Source organism: Chiloscyllium punctatum, chromosome 17 (genome assembly GCF_047496795.1).
Source record: "Chiloscyllium punctatum isolate Juve2018m chromosome 17, sChiPun1.3, whole genome shotgun sequence".
Classification (NCBI taxonomy): Eukaryota; Metazoa; Chordata; class Chondrichthyes; order Orectolobiformes; family Hemiscylliidae; genus Chiloscyllium; species Chiloscyllium punctatum.
In genome coordinates, this window is record NC_092755.1 from 97262358 (window position 1) to 97278964 (window position 16607).

At 43.1% G+C, this 16607-nt stretch overlaps 1 protein-coding gene across 4 annotated transcripts in view; it reads left to right on the plus strand.

Annotated features, from left to right (window-relative positions):
* Positions 1-2123: 2123 nt before the first annotated feature.
* Positions 2124-16607, plus strand: part of LOC140488171 (clustered mitochondria protein homolog) — a 92862-nt gene continuing 78378 nt past the window's right edge. For 2 of the 4 annotated variants that reach the window (XM_072588029.1, XM_072588030.1), the window contains exon 1: positions 2124-2291. In XM_072588029.1, the coding sequence (XP_072444130.1) occupies positions 2165-2291 (127 nt within the window). In that variant the 5' untranslated portion in view covers positions 2124-2164. Of the gene's footprint in view, positions 2292-5841; positions 6038-16607 lie in introns of those variants that run through there. The other 2 variants (XM_072588032.1, XM_072588031.1) reach the window with 2 other exon arrangements.

The window sequence follows — 16607 nt, forward strand, 5'->3', positions numbered from 1 at the left end:
TTGGAGGCCTTTAGAAACTTCCAACAGGGTGATCTCTCCTTTCCTGTTTCTAAATTCAGTGTATACTACCTCAGTAGAGGAATCTTCAAACATCCTTTCTGCCACCATCATACTGTCCTTGGCTAATAATGCCACACCTCTCCCTCTTTTACCATCTTCTCTGTTCTTACTGAAACATCTAAATCCCGGAACCTGCAACAATCATTCCTGTCCCTGCTCCATCCATGCTCCAAAATGGCCACAACATCGAATGAACAGAATCTCTGACACTCCTTTGTATGCTACCTGATCAGACCAGATTAACAATCCCATTCAGGAATCTCATATTCTATGAAGTCTATCTGGCTGATCTCATTACAATCATGACAGTACCACTGGGGGCTTCAGTACGAAACCAAGATAGACATTCTAGTATAGAATTGAGGGAGTGCTACACTGTCAGAAATGCTGTTTCATGAATACTTTGTTAAACCAAATTCCCATCGGTCTCCTTGAGTCAATGTAAAAGTTCCAATGGCACTATTTCAAAGAAGAGCTGGTGAGTTATTGCTATTATCCCTATCAATATTTATGCCTCAATCAACAATAAAAATGATTATTTCATCATTATCACATTGATGATTGTGAGAGTTTACTGTGCGTAAACGAGTTGCTGCGTTTCCTACATTACAAGATGATTACAGTTCAGGACAACTTCATTGGCTGGAAAACGCTGACACACTTTGTGGTCATGAAAAGTGCAAGGCATTCTTTTTGATTGTTAAATGTTATAGTGGGTGTTCTGCAGATTTATTGTAAGTATTTTATTATAATTGGTTTAATTATTAGTCTTGCACTGTACTTAGTCATCATCTGTAGAGATTGAACTCAATGCTTTCCTACCTCCTTCTCTTCCTGATGAAGGGCTCCTGCTCGAAACATCGATTTTCCTGTTCCTCGGATACTGCCTGACCTGCTGTGCTTTTCCAGCACCACTCTAATCTTGACTCTAATCTCCAGCATCTGCAGTGCCCACTTTCGCCTAGCTTTCCTACCTCAGTCTATTGAAGGAAAGAATGTTGAGCTGAACTGTAACAGTATACCTGTTTACTCTGATTTCAAGACACATTGCAGCTCATTGTTGCTGTCCTCACTAAAAGTGCTAACCAGTTTGCAAACTTCCATTTTCTTAGGTTAAACCTTTACTCATCACATTCTGGATTTTATGACCTTAAATCATTTGACAAACCCTGAGTGTACATAAACTATGGCACAATGTATCAAGGTGGCACTGCCTCATCACCAGTTTCTGGTCTTATTGAAGGCAAGGGGTGTTGAAATTGGAAGCCTGCACGCTGTATTAAAATGACCAACGAGTTGACAAACTATTGGGCTCGAAAAGGACACAAATGTACAGAGGTTTTTGTTGGCCACTGCAATTTCAGGCATCCAAACATTTTAGGAGTGTTTTGTACCAAGTCTGAGGAGGCAGCAATGGTAAACAGAAACAGACTGAGAATGGACCACGATTGCATGTAGCAGCAAGGACAGCTAATAACAATGGCAGCTCCTATATGTTTTCGGACTTCACTTATTCACTGTTTTCATTCTGCTGTAAGCAATGAGAAAAATGGGAGGATTGGGGACCTTTGGGTTGATGGCCATGACGGACTTCTGTTCATGGCATAATCCTTCTCCTGGCTGAGGTCCAGCCTGGATGTCCAATTTGGATGCCTAACTCCTCTTTGCAACTGGGATTGCCCATCTAATGCCTGACTGGCAATGCTGAGGGAGCAAGGGGCTGGAGTGAGTGGACTTCCCAGCAAAAAGCAAAAGTAACACCCAGCCTTAAGATTGTATAGCTTCTGGGGAATATTTTACATGATCTAGACACCTGGGTTGACTACAAACAAGTACACATCTTGGTTGATCTCTGTGTCTTTGATTCAATTACTGCACTTCTGATTAAACTTAATATTAACTATTTACTTAGATGACCGTTCCCTGTTGGATCTGTCCTCAGCTTTCACGTCATTTTTTTTCTTGGACCGGAGCCACAAACCGTCTCTCTGTCTGGGGAACACACCCACCCACCTGGTTTCCATGGAAATATGACCATATTTGAAAATTGGGCGTCGCCCTCTTCTAATGAGTGCAACCCTAGGGTGAGGCGAGTTACTTGTACATGGAGAGAGGGATAGTTTGTTTAAGTGAAGATAGGAGAGGGGACATGGTGAGTAAACGCGTGGGGAATGAAGCGGGGGAAACAGCCAGCGGCCGCCCCAAGAGTGAGCTACCAAACAGTGGAATAGGTAAGAACATGGATCCGAAACGTGGCTGCAAAAACGTAGCTCGAAATCCGAGTACAGGATCGGGAACACCTTGGGCGAGACAGCACTGGGTGTGAGAGGGATTAAAATCCAGTCAAAAGATAATCAATAACCAACAGGGCGGTGCACGACGCCTTAAATAACATAGAGGAAGTATGTGAAAAGGAAGGAGTGAAAGTATTAGGAGGCTGAGTAGAAATTTTGCTTTTGTGAATGAGTAAGAGGCACATTCAATTCTAATTGTCCAACTGTTTAGATCATGTGGCTGATTGTCGATTTAAAATACTTCCAACTCCACAGGGTTATAAGGGATGCAGATAAAAAAAAGTTTCATTTGAATCTCTCGTGTTTAAGAGTCAGCTGGTGACTAGCAGGATTGGTGCCACCATACCTGGTAAAGGGTAAGGAAGGGAGAGGCAGCCAGACATTTCTGTTGCTTATGAAAAGTTAGTGACTCACGCTGGGGTGCTGGTGGCTGTTTGTGTGAGATCAGTATCTCAGAGGTCACAAATAGAATTGTTGAATGTTACAGTGCAAAGACAAAACTGTTCCTGCCCGCGTGTTTATCTGTCTGAATCTCGATAATGTCATTTGATTTTTCTGCTCATTAGTCTCCTGACTTTTTTTTCAAGCAACAATCAATTATTTGAGAAATACTGTTATCTTCTACATTTTAACATGCCTGTGTAAATACATTTTGGTTAACTTACAGTTATAAGTGTTTCTACTAATATGAAGGAAAGAATAATCTGTCACTACTTAGTTTATTATAATCTGGAACTTTACTTTGCCACCTCTTCACCTCAATGTTGTATGTAAAATGTCAAAACTCCTTAAAGTGTCTTTTTTTGTAACTATAACTCATTACTTCTAGAAATATGGTGACAAATTTATTTTACTTTTCATTTTCATATCTTTGCTATAGCGGTGCTTAAAAGTATACACAATCTTGCTTGACTGATTGTTGTGTTGAAATTTTTACAATTTTGTATCTTTGTATAAGTTTTGCATTAATTCTGTGCTTTTGCATTTGATACTCTGAATACAAACTCAACAATTTAATTAGTCACCTATAAGTCACCAAGGCTTCTCCAACAGCACCTTCCAAATCCACAACCTCTGCCACTGAGAAGGACAAAGGCAGCAGATGCATTGGGACACCACTGCCTACAAATTTTCTGTCAAACCACACATCATCCCGAATTGGAAGTATTTTGTCATTCTTTAATTGCCACAGTCAACATTCTGGAACTCCCTTTTTAACAGTACTGTGTTGGGTGTAGCTATGACTGAAGGATTGCAGCAGGTGTAGGGGACAGCCCACCACCCCAAACTAAGGTTGGGCAATAAGCGTTGGCCGAGCAATGCCCACTTTTAATTAATGTATTCAAAAGAGGCTGTCCATAGTTAAACTGTCTAATATTGACTTGTACATCTACACTTTAAAGTTCCTCTGGTCCATTTAAAATCTTATTATATGTTTCCCTACTCTGATTTCCAAAGTGGATTACTGCACAGCTTTGTACACGACACAGCAGCTTGATGCCCTATCCATGTCCTACAGGCATTCAAAATTATTATGGTTTTCCACATTAATTAATTTAGCGTATTGAGCAAATTCCAATATATTTCTCCAAGCATCTTGCCAATTGCTTATCCCTTTCATGTAGCTAGTTAGAGTTGTCCCAATTTCACTGGACTCATTGATGGGCTGAATAGCCCCTTGTGTTGTATTTTGACTCCATAATGTTTAGTTTTCTGTCTTCTAAACTTCTCTATCAATATGTCATATTCCCATCATTCCAGACACTGCTGTTCTTTGTTTCAGATTTCACAGTGGCATCTTTTCAAACACTTCTCAAAACTGATGTGTATATGTATATATGCACCTCCCTTGTACTTTAATCTGAAACTTGCCAAAGCAAGACAAATAGTCTTATAACTTCTTAATCATTATCTTCCTTTTATATTACATTTGCCAATTGGCACCCTCTAGTTCTGAGGTACTTCTTATATTCTACAAACTTGTGGCATGATATACATGAAGCCTTCCTTATTTCTCTCTCTTCCCTCATGATCCTTGGATACAAATAATCTAATCCTGGTGATTTTGTTTGGCTTGAGTTTGCACAACTTGTTTAGTATCATTTCCTTTGATTAGTTATTTTCACTGTTTTACATAAATGTTTGGTGGTTCGGCAATTCGGTGTCTGGGGGGGGACACACTTAACATTCCTTCACTCTGAATGGCAAGCCTTCACCCTAGTAATGTAATTCTTACCTTCACTAGCTTCTTACTACTTATTCAATACAGGCAGCCTTTTTATTGCTCTTATTTCATGAATGGTATTTATCGTCATGCATCATTCTCTCTGCTCCAAGACCACCTTGTTCTCATGCTTCATTATCTGGAGCTTGTATCATGTAATGCTGCTTCCTTGGAGTAGCAACACTCTCACTGATAAGATGACTTGTTTATCAAAAATAATCTTCTCCCACCCCACAAAGTTTTTAAGCCTCCGTCAATCTGTTTTGTAGAAGTTGTTGTTGAAGTGATGCCTTCACTACAAGCATTAAATGGCATTTATAGATTGTAGGAATCCTCCAGAGGATTTGGACTGTATTAGTAAAGCTCACAAAACTAAAATAAATCTACATGTTCTAAAAGGCAGTAGTAAATGCTGGAGACTGAATCAATTACATTTTACAGAATATTGCTGACATTTGATTTTAATGTGTATGAGTCATCATTTTATTAACTGGAATTTTGCCTGTTGGTTTTGTTTTTAAACTCATTACAACTGTAGCAGAACTTTGAAATTGACCAGCTCATGTTCAGAAGGGAAAGTGTCAGCAACATGGAGAAAGCTGTTCAGGTTAAGACTTACAGTATCAACAGGGATGAATTCTGCATTCATCAAAAGATTTTTCAGGTTGCACTGCCTGTGTATCTGGCCTCCCTTCTCATCCTGCTATTTATTATGCACGTGGACAGTTTGCAACGGCATTTGTTGCTAATATTTACCCTACAGCACTGGCAATTGCCGTCTCTGTATTTATACATTCAATACAAATGTCTTTTCTTTTGACGAATTATTTTTGTCATTGGATGCTTGTACATTATTTTAGAGTAAGCTTTGATCTGCAAAACCAGGATTTTAATCCAGTTTATTGAATGAAATGTGTGGAGTTATTCTTACTGAGTTCTTTCTGGGCATTTTAAATCTATATCATTGCGAAAGTGAACGCTCAACTGATAACCCTTGCAATGGTTGGAACAACAAGGCCATGTGAATTGGTGGAAGGCTGAGTTCAGAATGTTATTAGAATTATTTGGCAAATAGAAAACATTTAGTGACTGTGTTTTCTGAGCTGCTGATAGACTTTAACCCTACCGTAGAGTTACTGTATCTGGAATGGGAGTGGCTGGTGGCTGTTGCTGGTTCAGAAGAGAATGATATTCTTTCTCAGCACTGCTATTTGCCTGAAGTGGTTTTCATTTTATAAATATATATGAGGAAGCTGCCAGAACTTAGTGTGGAAGATTAGACCAGAAGTGCCAATGAATGTTCCTGAATTTAAGCAGTTAATTCAGACTCTCAAATGGCTGGAGTGGAAGGGATACAAGAATGGAACAAGGAGTATATGGTCAAAGTGCAAATGAAGGTTTAACATTATTATCACAGAAGGAGATTCCCTGTTTATGCAAATTGGTCGTCATTTAAGTTGTGAGTACCATAACAACCTTTTTTGTATGTTAAGAATTAATTATTGACATAAGTTGTATTTTGTGGGCGTGCTGTCTGAACAGTACAGATAACTGACTGCTGCCAGGACAGTGCAGAGCAGAGCACAGCAGACCACTGTATATAACCAGCTGCTGAGAATCACTGTTTCAAGCCCCATATCCTCTGGCAACCAGCTAATAGATTGAACACAACAAAAAGTTGGAAACTCTGGTTTCCCATGAAAATACTTTCCAACAAAGTGCTTACGACGTGACACATTTGGTCCAAAGTAACCATACCGAAGTTCATGCTCCAGATAAGTCTCCTCCCTATTTCTTTATCTAACCCAAGCAGCATAAGACAACAGTGCTAGAAGCTATTTGCAGTATACTTCTCTACATCCCCATCCCCAGATCATGGTCTGAAGATGCCAGTGATTGTATAATTGGATGACTTCCACAATATTGATAACAGCATCTGCTATTATTTTTGATGCAGTGATTTGTTTGTAATACTCTCAACACACCTGGATCTTCTTTTTGTGTTCTCTGAAGGCAGGTCAGATCCCCGTTGAGGTGATCTCCACCAAAGGTAGGGCAAGACTGTCCTGATTCTGAAATCACCTGATCCTTAGTGGAAATTGAATGCTGTGTGCTGACCCACACCAGTCATTTGGCCAATTGAGCTCCCCCCGCACCCCCCCCTCCCCAGCTGCCACCCAACACCCGAGTCTGAATTGCTAAGGTAACATACATCTTTACATGCACATTGTAGCCGAGGGTGTGGTGCTGGAAACTCACAGCCGGTCAGGCAGCCTCCGAGGAGCAGGCGAATCGAAATTCCTGATGAAGAGCTTATGCCTGAAACATTGATTCCCCTGCTGCTCGGAAGCTGCCTGAACTGCTGTGCTTTTGCAACACCACATCCTTGACTCTGATCCTCCAGCACCTGCAGTCCTCACTTTGGCCAATGTACATTGTAATCTGAAGCAATGGATACAGGTGAGAGAAGCTACAATTTATTTCCATCACATGGTTGACCAGTCTCTCTTGCCAACTGTAATTGGTGTACATTGGAAGAATTTGCAAGTTGTTACTCAACCTGTTTGGCACCCTATGAATGGCAACAAATTCTGGAGTGGGACTTGAACCTGATGCTGTTGGCTCAGTGGCAAAGACACTACCCACTGCACCACAACACTCCTTCCACCAATGGATATTAGTTAGAAAAATTGGTTGTCCCTCAATGACATTAAAGATGTTGTTACATGGGGCATTTGAGGAAAATTGTGGCATATTTACATTTCTATCTGGGATAGAAAATTTGCTGCCAGAATTTGGAAAGGCCAATATAAAACAAGCATTATGTTGGCCATTTTATATTTCGAAGTGTAATCCATGTTGGAAAGACAGGACATATCACATCAACAGGAATGTACTTGCATTTTGTAGAAGCACCTTTATATTGTAAAAGAGGCACCGCCTCCAGCCATCTGTAGAAACCAGCTCGACTGTTGTGTTTCAGATTGTTCAGGTGTCTGATGGACTGTAACATGCTGCCTCTGAGGTCAAAGCCATCACTGATAGCATTGCTGGAAATTGTCGCAATAACAAGAAAGAAACAGTGTGAAGTACAAGTTGGTTTGAGTTGATTATCTGACTTTCTTCCCAAGGGTTCACCATGAGATGCTGACTATACTGTGAAGTATTAGATTAATGTCTTTGATGGCAGGCGATATTTGATGGAGATTTATATGTAGTATTTATGCCATGATTCAGATCTTTCACTTCAGGCTCTATAGTACTAATTCCTAGTGGAACAATTTGGTAAACATAATTTCAGTATATGTTACTTGAGAACATGTCAATAATGGTTTTAGATTCAGCAAGGTGAAGGGCTGAACAAAATGAGGACAAATAGCTTTAAGCTCAGTCATTGTTAATACTGCATGGTCTGTGGTTCCATGACCTTGGCTCCTTTGCAATCAAGCCAGGGGACCAGTTTGGTTCAGTAAGGAGTCAAGGTGAGCTTGCCTAGAACAACCCCATGCATATGTAAAAAAGGAGGTGTCAACCTGGCAAAGGTACAACACACACACCCTAACCAGCAAAATCAGCAGGTTATAAAGAAAGCTAAATACTCCCACAATTAATTGATTGGATCAAAGCTTGGAAATACTGCCAGATTAGGATTGGTGATGAGTGATTCACCAAGCGATCATGCTCTTCCTGAATGATGATGAATGCAGCATACCTAGTACAGTGTTGGCAACCATCTTCAGTTAGCTGTGCCAAATGAATGATTCATCTTGGCCTTTGCCTGAGGTGCCCAACAACAGAGATGGCAGTGTTCACCTGATTTGATTCAGTCCATGTGATAACAAGAAACAGCTGAGCAAACTGGACATGGCAAAACTGACGGGGCTGAATAACATCGCAATTGTATTGCTGAAGACTTCAGCTCCAGAACTAGCTGTGCACCCAGCCAATCTAATCTGTACAGCTCCAAACCAGCATTGGCCAGCAATGTGGAAAATTACCCTGGAATATCCTGTTAATAACAGCCAGGACAAATCCAAGATGTCCGTTGACCTTCCCATTAATGTATTCTCAAATATCAGCAAAATGATTAGTATTGTTTCGTTGCTGAGGAGCATCGTTTACCATGTAACAAGTTGTTTACAGAAATCATAAACTTGAGTTCCACTAGAACCACTTGACTCCAGAACTCATTTGAAATGTGGTTCAATCATGGATAAAAGAGGTGAATTCGAGAGATGTGGTGAGGGCTGATGTCATCGCATGGCATTTGCTTAAGCGTGGCATCAAGAAAAACTATCAAAATTAAAGTGAATGGGAATCAGGGTGGGGCAGAGGGGAATCTCTTCAGTAGCCTGTTTTTCCTCTATAGAGATTTTGAACGATGATGATTCAGTTAAAAAAATGTTGCACAATTCTGATGTCCCAGTTATCTGTTCCATTCCAGCTAGTATCCTGAGTAAGTACAGTCAAATAAACAGCTTAACACAGCTTTGTAGTATAATGCAACAAAGAACTGCAAATGCTGGAGATCTGAAATAACAACAGAAATTGCTGGCAAAATCCAGCAGGTCTGGCAGCATCTGTGGGAAGAAAGCAGCGATAATGTTTGGAAACCAGTGACTTTTCTAATTATAACCCGGTATTTCATACTGACTTGCATTCATCATGTAAATAATATAAATTTTAGAATACTGCAGAATTGATGCAGCTTGGTGCTGCAGTTCACTACGTATAAGAATCATGTCGTTTTATCACTGTGCTGAAATTTTACGTGTTGGATACAATTGAAACTATGTATGGAGTATTGCCCTTACAGTTAATGTCCTTTTAGGAAGGAAGACTGCTGGCCTTGCCTGGTTTGGCCAGCATGTGATTACATCAGAAAAGGTTGTGGTTGTTGGAAGTCAGTCACCTCAGCTCCAGGTCACCGTTGCAGGAGTTCCTCAGGGTAGGCCCAATCATCGTCCGGTAAAAACAATGACTGCAGATACTGGAAACCAGATTCTGGATGAGTGGTGCTGGAAGAGCACAGCAGTTCAGGCAGCATCCAAGGAGCTTCAAAATCGACATTTCGGGCAAAAGCCCTTCATCAGGAATAAAGGCAGTGAGCCTGAAGGGTGGAGAGATAAGCTAGAGGAGGGTGGGGGTGGGGAGAGAGTAGCATAGAGTTAATGGATGAGTGGGGGAGGGGATGAAGGTGGTAGGTCAGGGAGGAGAGGGTGGAGTGGATAGGTGGAAAAGGAGATAGGCAGGTCGGACAAGTCCGGACAAGTCATGGGGACAGTGCTGAGCTGGAAGTTTAGAACTAGGGTGAGGTGGGGGAAGGGGAAATGAGGAAACTGTTGAAATCCACATTGATGCCCTGGGGTTGAAGTGTTCCAAGGCGGAAGATGAGGCATTCTTCCTCCAGGCGTCTGGTGGTGAGAGAGCGGCAGTGAAGGAGGCCCAGGACCTCCATGTCCTTGGCAGAGTGGGAGGGGGAGTTGAAATGTTGGGTCACGGGGCGGTGTGGTTTATTGGTGCGGATGTCCCGGAGATGTTCCCTAAAGCGCTCTGCTAGGAGGCGCCCAGTCTCCCCAATGTAGAGGAGACCGCATCGGGAGCAACGGATACAATAAATGATATTAGTGGATGTGCAAGTAAAACTTTGATGGATTTGGAAGGCTCCTTTAGGGCCTTGGATAGAGGTGAGGGAGGAGGTGTGGGCACAGGTTTTACAGTTCCTGCGGTGGCAGGGGAAAGTGCCAGGATGGGAGGGTGGGTTGTAGGGGGATGTGGACCTGACCAGGTAGTCACGGAGAGAACGGTCTTTGCGGAAGGCGGAAAGTGGTGGGGAGGGAAATATATCCCTGGTGGTGGGGTCTGTTTGGAGGTGGCGGAAATGTCGGTGGATGATTTGGTTTATGCGAAGGTTGGTAGGGTGGAAGGTGAGCACCAGGGGCGTTCTGTCCTTGTTACGATTGGAGGGGTGGGGTCTGAGGGCGGAGGTGCGGGATGTGTTGGAGGGCATCTTTAACCACATGGGAAGGGAAATTGCGGTCTCTAAAGAAGGAGGCCATCTGGTGTGTTCTAAGTTGGAACTGGTCCTCCTGGGAGCAGATACGGCGGAGGCGGAGGAATTGGGAATACGGGATGGCGTTTTTGCAAGAGGTAGGGTGGGAAGAGGTGTAATCCAGGTAGCTATGGGAGTCGGTGGGTTTGTAAAAAATGTCGGTGTCAAGTCGGTCATCATTAATGGAGATGGAGAGGTCCAGGAAGGGGAGGAAGGTGTCAGAGATGGTCCAGGTAAATTTAAGGTCAGGGGGGAATGAGTTGGTGAAGTTGATGACTTGCTCAACCTCCTCGCGGGAGCACGAGGTGGCGCCAATGCAGTCATCAATGTAGCGGAGGAAGAGGTGGGGAGTGGTGCCGGCGTAATTACGGAAGATCAACTGTTCTACGTAGCCAACAAAGAGACAGGCATAGTTGGGGCCCATACGTGTGCCCATGGCTACCCCTTTGGTCTGGAGGAAGTGGGAGGATTCAAAGGAGAAATTGTTACGGGTGAGGACCAGTTCGGCCAAACGAATGAGAGTGTCGGTGGAAGGGTACTGTTGGGGACGTCTGGAGAGGAAAAAACGGAGGTCTTGGAGGCCCTGGTCATGGCGGATGGAGGTGTAGAGGGATTGGAAGATCTTCACCATGGATATCCAATCCCTCTACACCTCCATCTGCCATGACCAGGGCCTCCAAGCCCTCCGTTTTTTCCTCTCCAGACGTCCCCAACATTACCCTTCCACCGACACTCTCATTCGTTTGGCTGAACTGGTCCTCACCCTTAACAATTTCTCCTTTGAATCCTCCCACTTCCTCCAGACCAAAAGGGTAGCCATGGGCACACGTATGGGCCCCAACTATGCCTGTCTCTTTGTTGACTACGTAGAACAGTTGATCTTCCGTAATTACGCCGGCACCACTCCCCACCTCTTCCTCCGCTACATTGATGACTGCATTGGCGCCACCTCGTGCTCCCGCGAGGAGGTTGAGCAAGTCATCAACTTCACCAACACATTCCCCCCCTGACCTTAAATTTACCTGGACCATCTCTGACACCTTCCTCCCCTTCCTGGACCTCTCCATCTCCATTAATGACAACCGACTTGACACCGACATTTTTTCAAACTCACCGACTCCCACAGCTACCTGGATTACACCTCTTCCCACCCTACCTCTTGCAAAAACGCCATCCCGTATTCCCAATTCCTCCGCCTCCGCCGTATCTGCTCCCAGGAGGACCAGTTCCACCATAGGACACACCAGATGGCCTCCTTCTTTAGAGACCGCAATTTCCCTTCCCATGTGGTTAAAGATGCCCTCCAACGCATCTCTTCTACATCCCGCACAAGGACAGAACGCCCCTCGTGCTCACCTTCCACCCTACCAACCTTCGCATTAACCAAATCATCTGCCGACATTTCCGGCACCTCCAAAAAGACCCCACCACCAGGGATATATTTCCCTCCCCACCCCTTTCCGCCTTCTGCAAAGACCGTTCTCTCCGTGACTACCTGGTCAGGTCCACACCCCCCTACGACCCACCCTCCAATCCTGGCACTTTCCCCTGTCACCGCAGGAACTGTAAAACCTGCACCCACACCTCCTCCCTCACCTCCATCCAAGGCCCTAAAGGAGCCTTCCACATCCATCAAAGTTTTACTTGCAGGTCCACCAATATCATTTATTGTATCCGTTGCTCCCGATGCGGTCTCCTCTACATTGGGGAGACTGGGCGCCTCCTAGCAGAGCGCTTTAGGGAACATCTCCGGGACACCCGCATCTATCAACCACACCGCCCCGTGGCCCAACATTTCAACTCCCCCTGCCACTCTGCCGAGGACATGGAGGTCCTGGGCCTCCTTCACCGCTGCTCCCTCCCTCACCACCAGACGCCTGGAGGAAGAATGCCTCATCTTCCGCCTCGGAACACTTCAACCCCAGGGCATCAATGTGGATTTCAACAGTTTCCTCATTTCCCCTTCCCCCACCTCACCCTAGGTCTAATCTTCCAGCTCAGTAACTGTCCCCATGACTTGTCCGGACTTGTCCGACCTGCCTATCTCCTTTTCCACCTGTCCACTCCACCCTCTCCTCCCTGACCTATCACCTTCATCCCCTCCCCCACTCACCCCTTGTACTCTATGCTACTTTCTCCCCACCCCACCGTCCTCTAGCTTATCTCTCCACGCTTCAGGCTCACTGCCTTTATTCCTGATGAAGGGCTTTTGCCCAAAACGTCGATTGGATGCTGGCTGAACTGCTGTGCTCTTCCAGCACCAGTAATCCAGAATCTGTCATTGCTTTTACTTTGATGATTAAAATCCTGGAACTCCCTCCCAAACAGGATTGTGGGTGTATCTTCACCAAATGAATTGCAATGGTCACCGCCATCTTCTCCGGGGCAGTTAGGGATGAGCAATAAATGCTCACCCATCCTGTGATGCCCATATCCTATGAATGACTTTGAACGAAAAAAGAACATGTTCAATAGAAAGGCTTCTCGAGGTTCAATGGGATCATACAACATAAATTGTGTATTTTCTGGAAATTGTCATGATACTTTGTGTTGAAAATACTCCATTCACTTTTACAAAGGAGGAAAAGTCATGGCTGTATGTCCTGAATGGCAAAAAAGGAGCCTTTGCAACCACAGATACAGACTTTATTTTAGCACTTGTTCCAATGAGCTGTTAGGTTTGATTACATTCCCAAAGTTATGATAAAGAGATTAGATTAGACCAGATTTCCTACAGTGTGAAAACAGGCCCTTTGGCCCACCAAGTCCACACCAACCCTCTGAAGAGTAACCCACCCAGACCCATTTCCCTCTGACTAATGCACCTAACACTATGGGCAATTTAGCATGGACTGTTGCAAGTATTGTTTTTACTACCTTGGCAAAACACAAAAGGAGGTTCATAATATGCTTCCAAACATGCACAACTTTAGATGATGCATAAAAGTCCCTGGGCAGTACGCCCAACATCTTGGAATCCATGCTTTCCTGACTCCATTTTGCATGGAGATTTTCACTGTCATTCAGATGACTACAGCAAAGGGCATCTAAAATCAGCTCAGCTAGGAATGTTCCAGTAGTTTATAAACAAATAATTTCTTTGTTACCATTTTTACTCTTTTTCTACCACTTCTAAGAATTAAAATTTTTAAATATGATCCATACCTGTTTACAGCAAGCCCTGAACACCATTCTAGCTACCGCCAACATGATCAATAACATTCCTGCTGTGCAATGGCCATTTTCCATAAGAGGGACTCAAAACAACTGCTCTCAACAGTCAGACGTATTAACATCTTTGGTGTCACCATTGACCAGAAATCTAATTGGACCTGTCACATAATTACTGAGGCAACAAGATTAGTTCAATGGCTTGGTATTTTCTCATGACTGATCTCCATACCCACTAAAGCCTTTTCATCATTTACAAGATACATGTAAGGAATATGATGGAATATTTGCAACTTTCCAGGATGAATGGAGTTCCAATATTATTCAAAAAGGTCAACATGAAACTGACCATAGCAGCACCTACTTGATAGGTACCCCATCCACCATCTAAACATGCAGCTTACCAATTACCAGTGCAACATGGCTACAGTGTTTACTATCTAGAGAGGCATGTCAGCAACATACTAAGGCTTCTTCAAAACATGAAAGCAGGCATGTGATCATAACTACCTCCAAGTCACATGTTTCTGATGTGGATATGCATTGTTGCTGATTGTAAATCCTGGAATTATCCACTTAAGAACGCTGTAGGTGGACCTTCTTCACACACACTGTTCAAAAGAGTGGCTCACCATCACCAACTTCTCCAGAGCAATTGAGTATGGGCAATAAATGATGGTCTTGCAAGAAATGTCTGCATTATATCTATCAACAAATAGAAAAATAAACATGAAAATCTCTTATAAGCATCATGAATAAGTGAGCATGAAACCTGTGTATCTCTTTTTAGTTAAACTTGTTGTTCAACGATGAATAGGCATCCTATTTCTTGTTTGCCATGAAGAGCAGAAGTATTAGGAACAGGAGTAGGCTGTTTGGCCCTTCGAGCCCACTCCACCATTCAATAGAATAATGGCTGATCTGGCATTCCTGACATTGATTTTCCTGCCTTTTGCCCAAATCCTTGATTCCCCGACTGATCAACAATCCGTCTGTCTCAGCCTTACATATACATAAGGACTCTGCCTCCACAGATCTCCATGGCAAGGAATTCCAAAGACATTTAACCCTCTAGAGAAGAAATTCCTTATCTCAGTTTTAAATTTGCACCCATTTATTCTGAGTCAACGGCCTGTGATCCGAGATAGATGCTCCCTTGAGTGGAGACATCTTGGCATTAACCCTGTAAAGTCCCTTAAGAATCTTACGTGTTTCATGGGATCACTTCTGTTTCTTCTAAACTTCACTGTCAGAGTTGCAACTTGTTTAGCCTTTGACAGTCTCTCCAGTGAATCTGATCTGAACCCTCTCCAATGAAATGATAGCTTTCTGTAAATAAGGGGACTAAAACTGCTCAAGAGTGCTCCTACATTTTTGCACAATTGCAGTAAGATTTCCCTTGTCTTATACGCCAACCCCCTTGAACATAGAACAGTACAGCACAGGAACAGACCCTTCAGCCCACCATGCCTATATTGATCTTAATGCTATGCAAAACTAATCTCATCCAACTGCAATATCTCTGTATTCCCTGTCTGTTCATGCGTCTGTCGAACATCACCATCGTATCTTCGTCTACCATCTCCGGCGCCAGTGCATTCCTGATAAAGCCTGTGTCAAAAACCTGCCCTGCACATCTTTAACCTTTATCCCTTTCACCTCAAACCTATGTCCCCTAGTATTTGACATTTTCAGCCTGGGAAAAAGACTCTAACTATCACCCTAACCTGCCTCTCGTAATTTTATATTCTTCTGTCAGGTTCCCTCAGCCTCCGATATTCAAGCAAAAACAGCCCAAGTTTGCCCAACCTCTCCTCATGGTTAATTCACACTAATCCAGGCAGCATTCTGGCAAAACTCTTTTGTACCCTCTCCAAAGCCTCCACATGCTTCCTAAAGTGGTGTGACCACAATATTCTTATTATGGCCTAAGAGAAATTTTATACAACTACAACACTTATACAACTCCAACACTTAGACACAATACCCCGACCGATGAAAGTCAGGATGCGTATGCCTTCTTTATCAGCTTGTATCAGCTTTCAGGGAGTTATGGACTTGCACCCCAAGATATCCCTGTACAGCAATGTTCCTCAGGATCCTGTCATTTATTGTATACTTTCCTTTTGCCTTTTACCTTCCAAAGTGCATCACCTCACAGTTATTCCGATTAATCTCCATCTACCATTTATCCACCCAACTTTCCAACTGATCTATATCTTGCTGATTCCTTTGACAGCCTTCCTTACTATTTACAATTCCACCAACTTCCATGACTGCAAACATGCAAATCCTTAATGTATGTGTGCTTAGAGATATATAAATATATAACTAACAACAGAGGTCCCAGCTTTACAGACGTCTAATCAGAAAAACACCCCTCCACAACGACCCTTTGTCTTCTATGACCAAGCCAATTTGAAATAAGTGCCAACGTTCCATCAACCTTCTTGCTTATCTGCTGCCACTGTGTTTCACGAACAAGTATCCAAAGTCCCTTTTGTTTTGTAGCTTTCTGCAGCTTTTCTCCATTTAAATAATACTGTTCTTTGTTTTCCTTCCAAAACAAACAAACTCACATTTTCCAACATTATTCTCCATTTTCTAATTTTTTGCACACTTATGTAATGTGTCTTTTTAAACTGTTTGTCGCCCCCTTGCAACTTATCTATTCACCTACTTTGGTGCCATCTGTAAATCTTGCTATCGTATTTCCTTCCTCCAAGTCATTAATTTATACTGTAAGCATTTGTGGACCAACACTGATCCCTGTGGAACTCCACTGGTCATGGTTTGTCAACCTGAA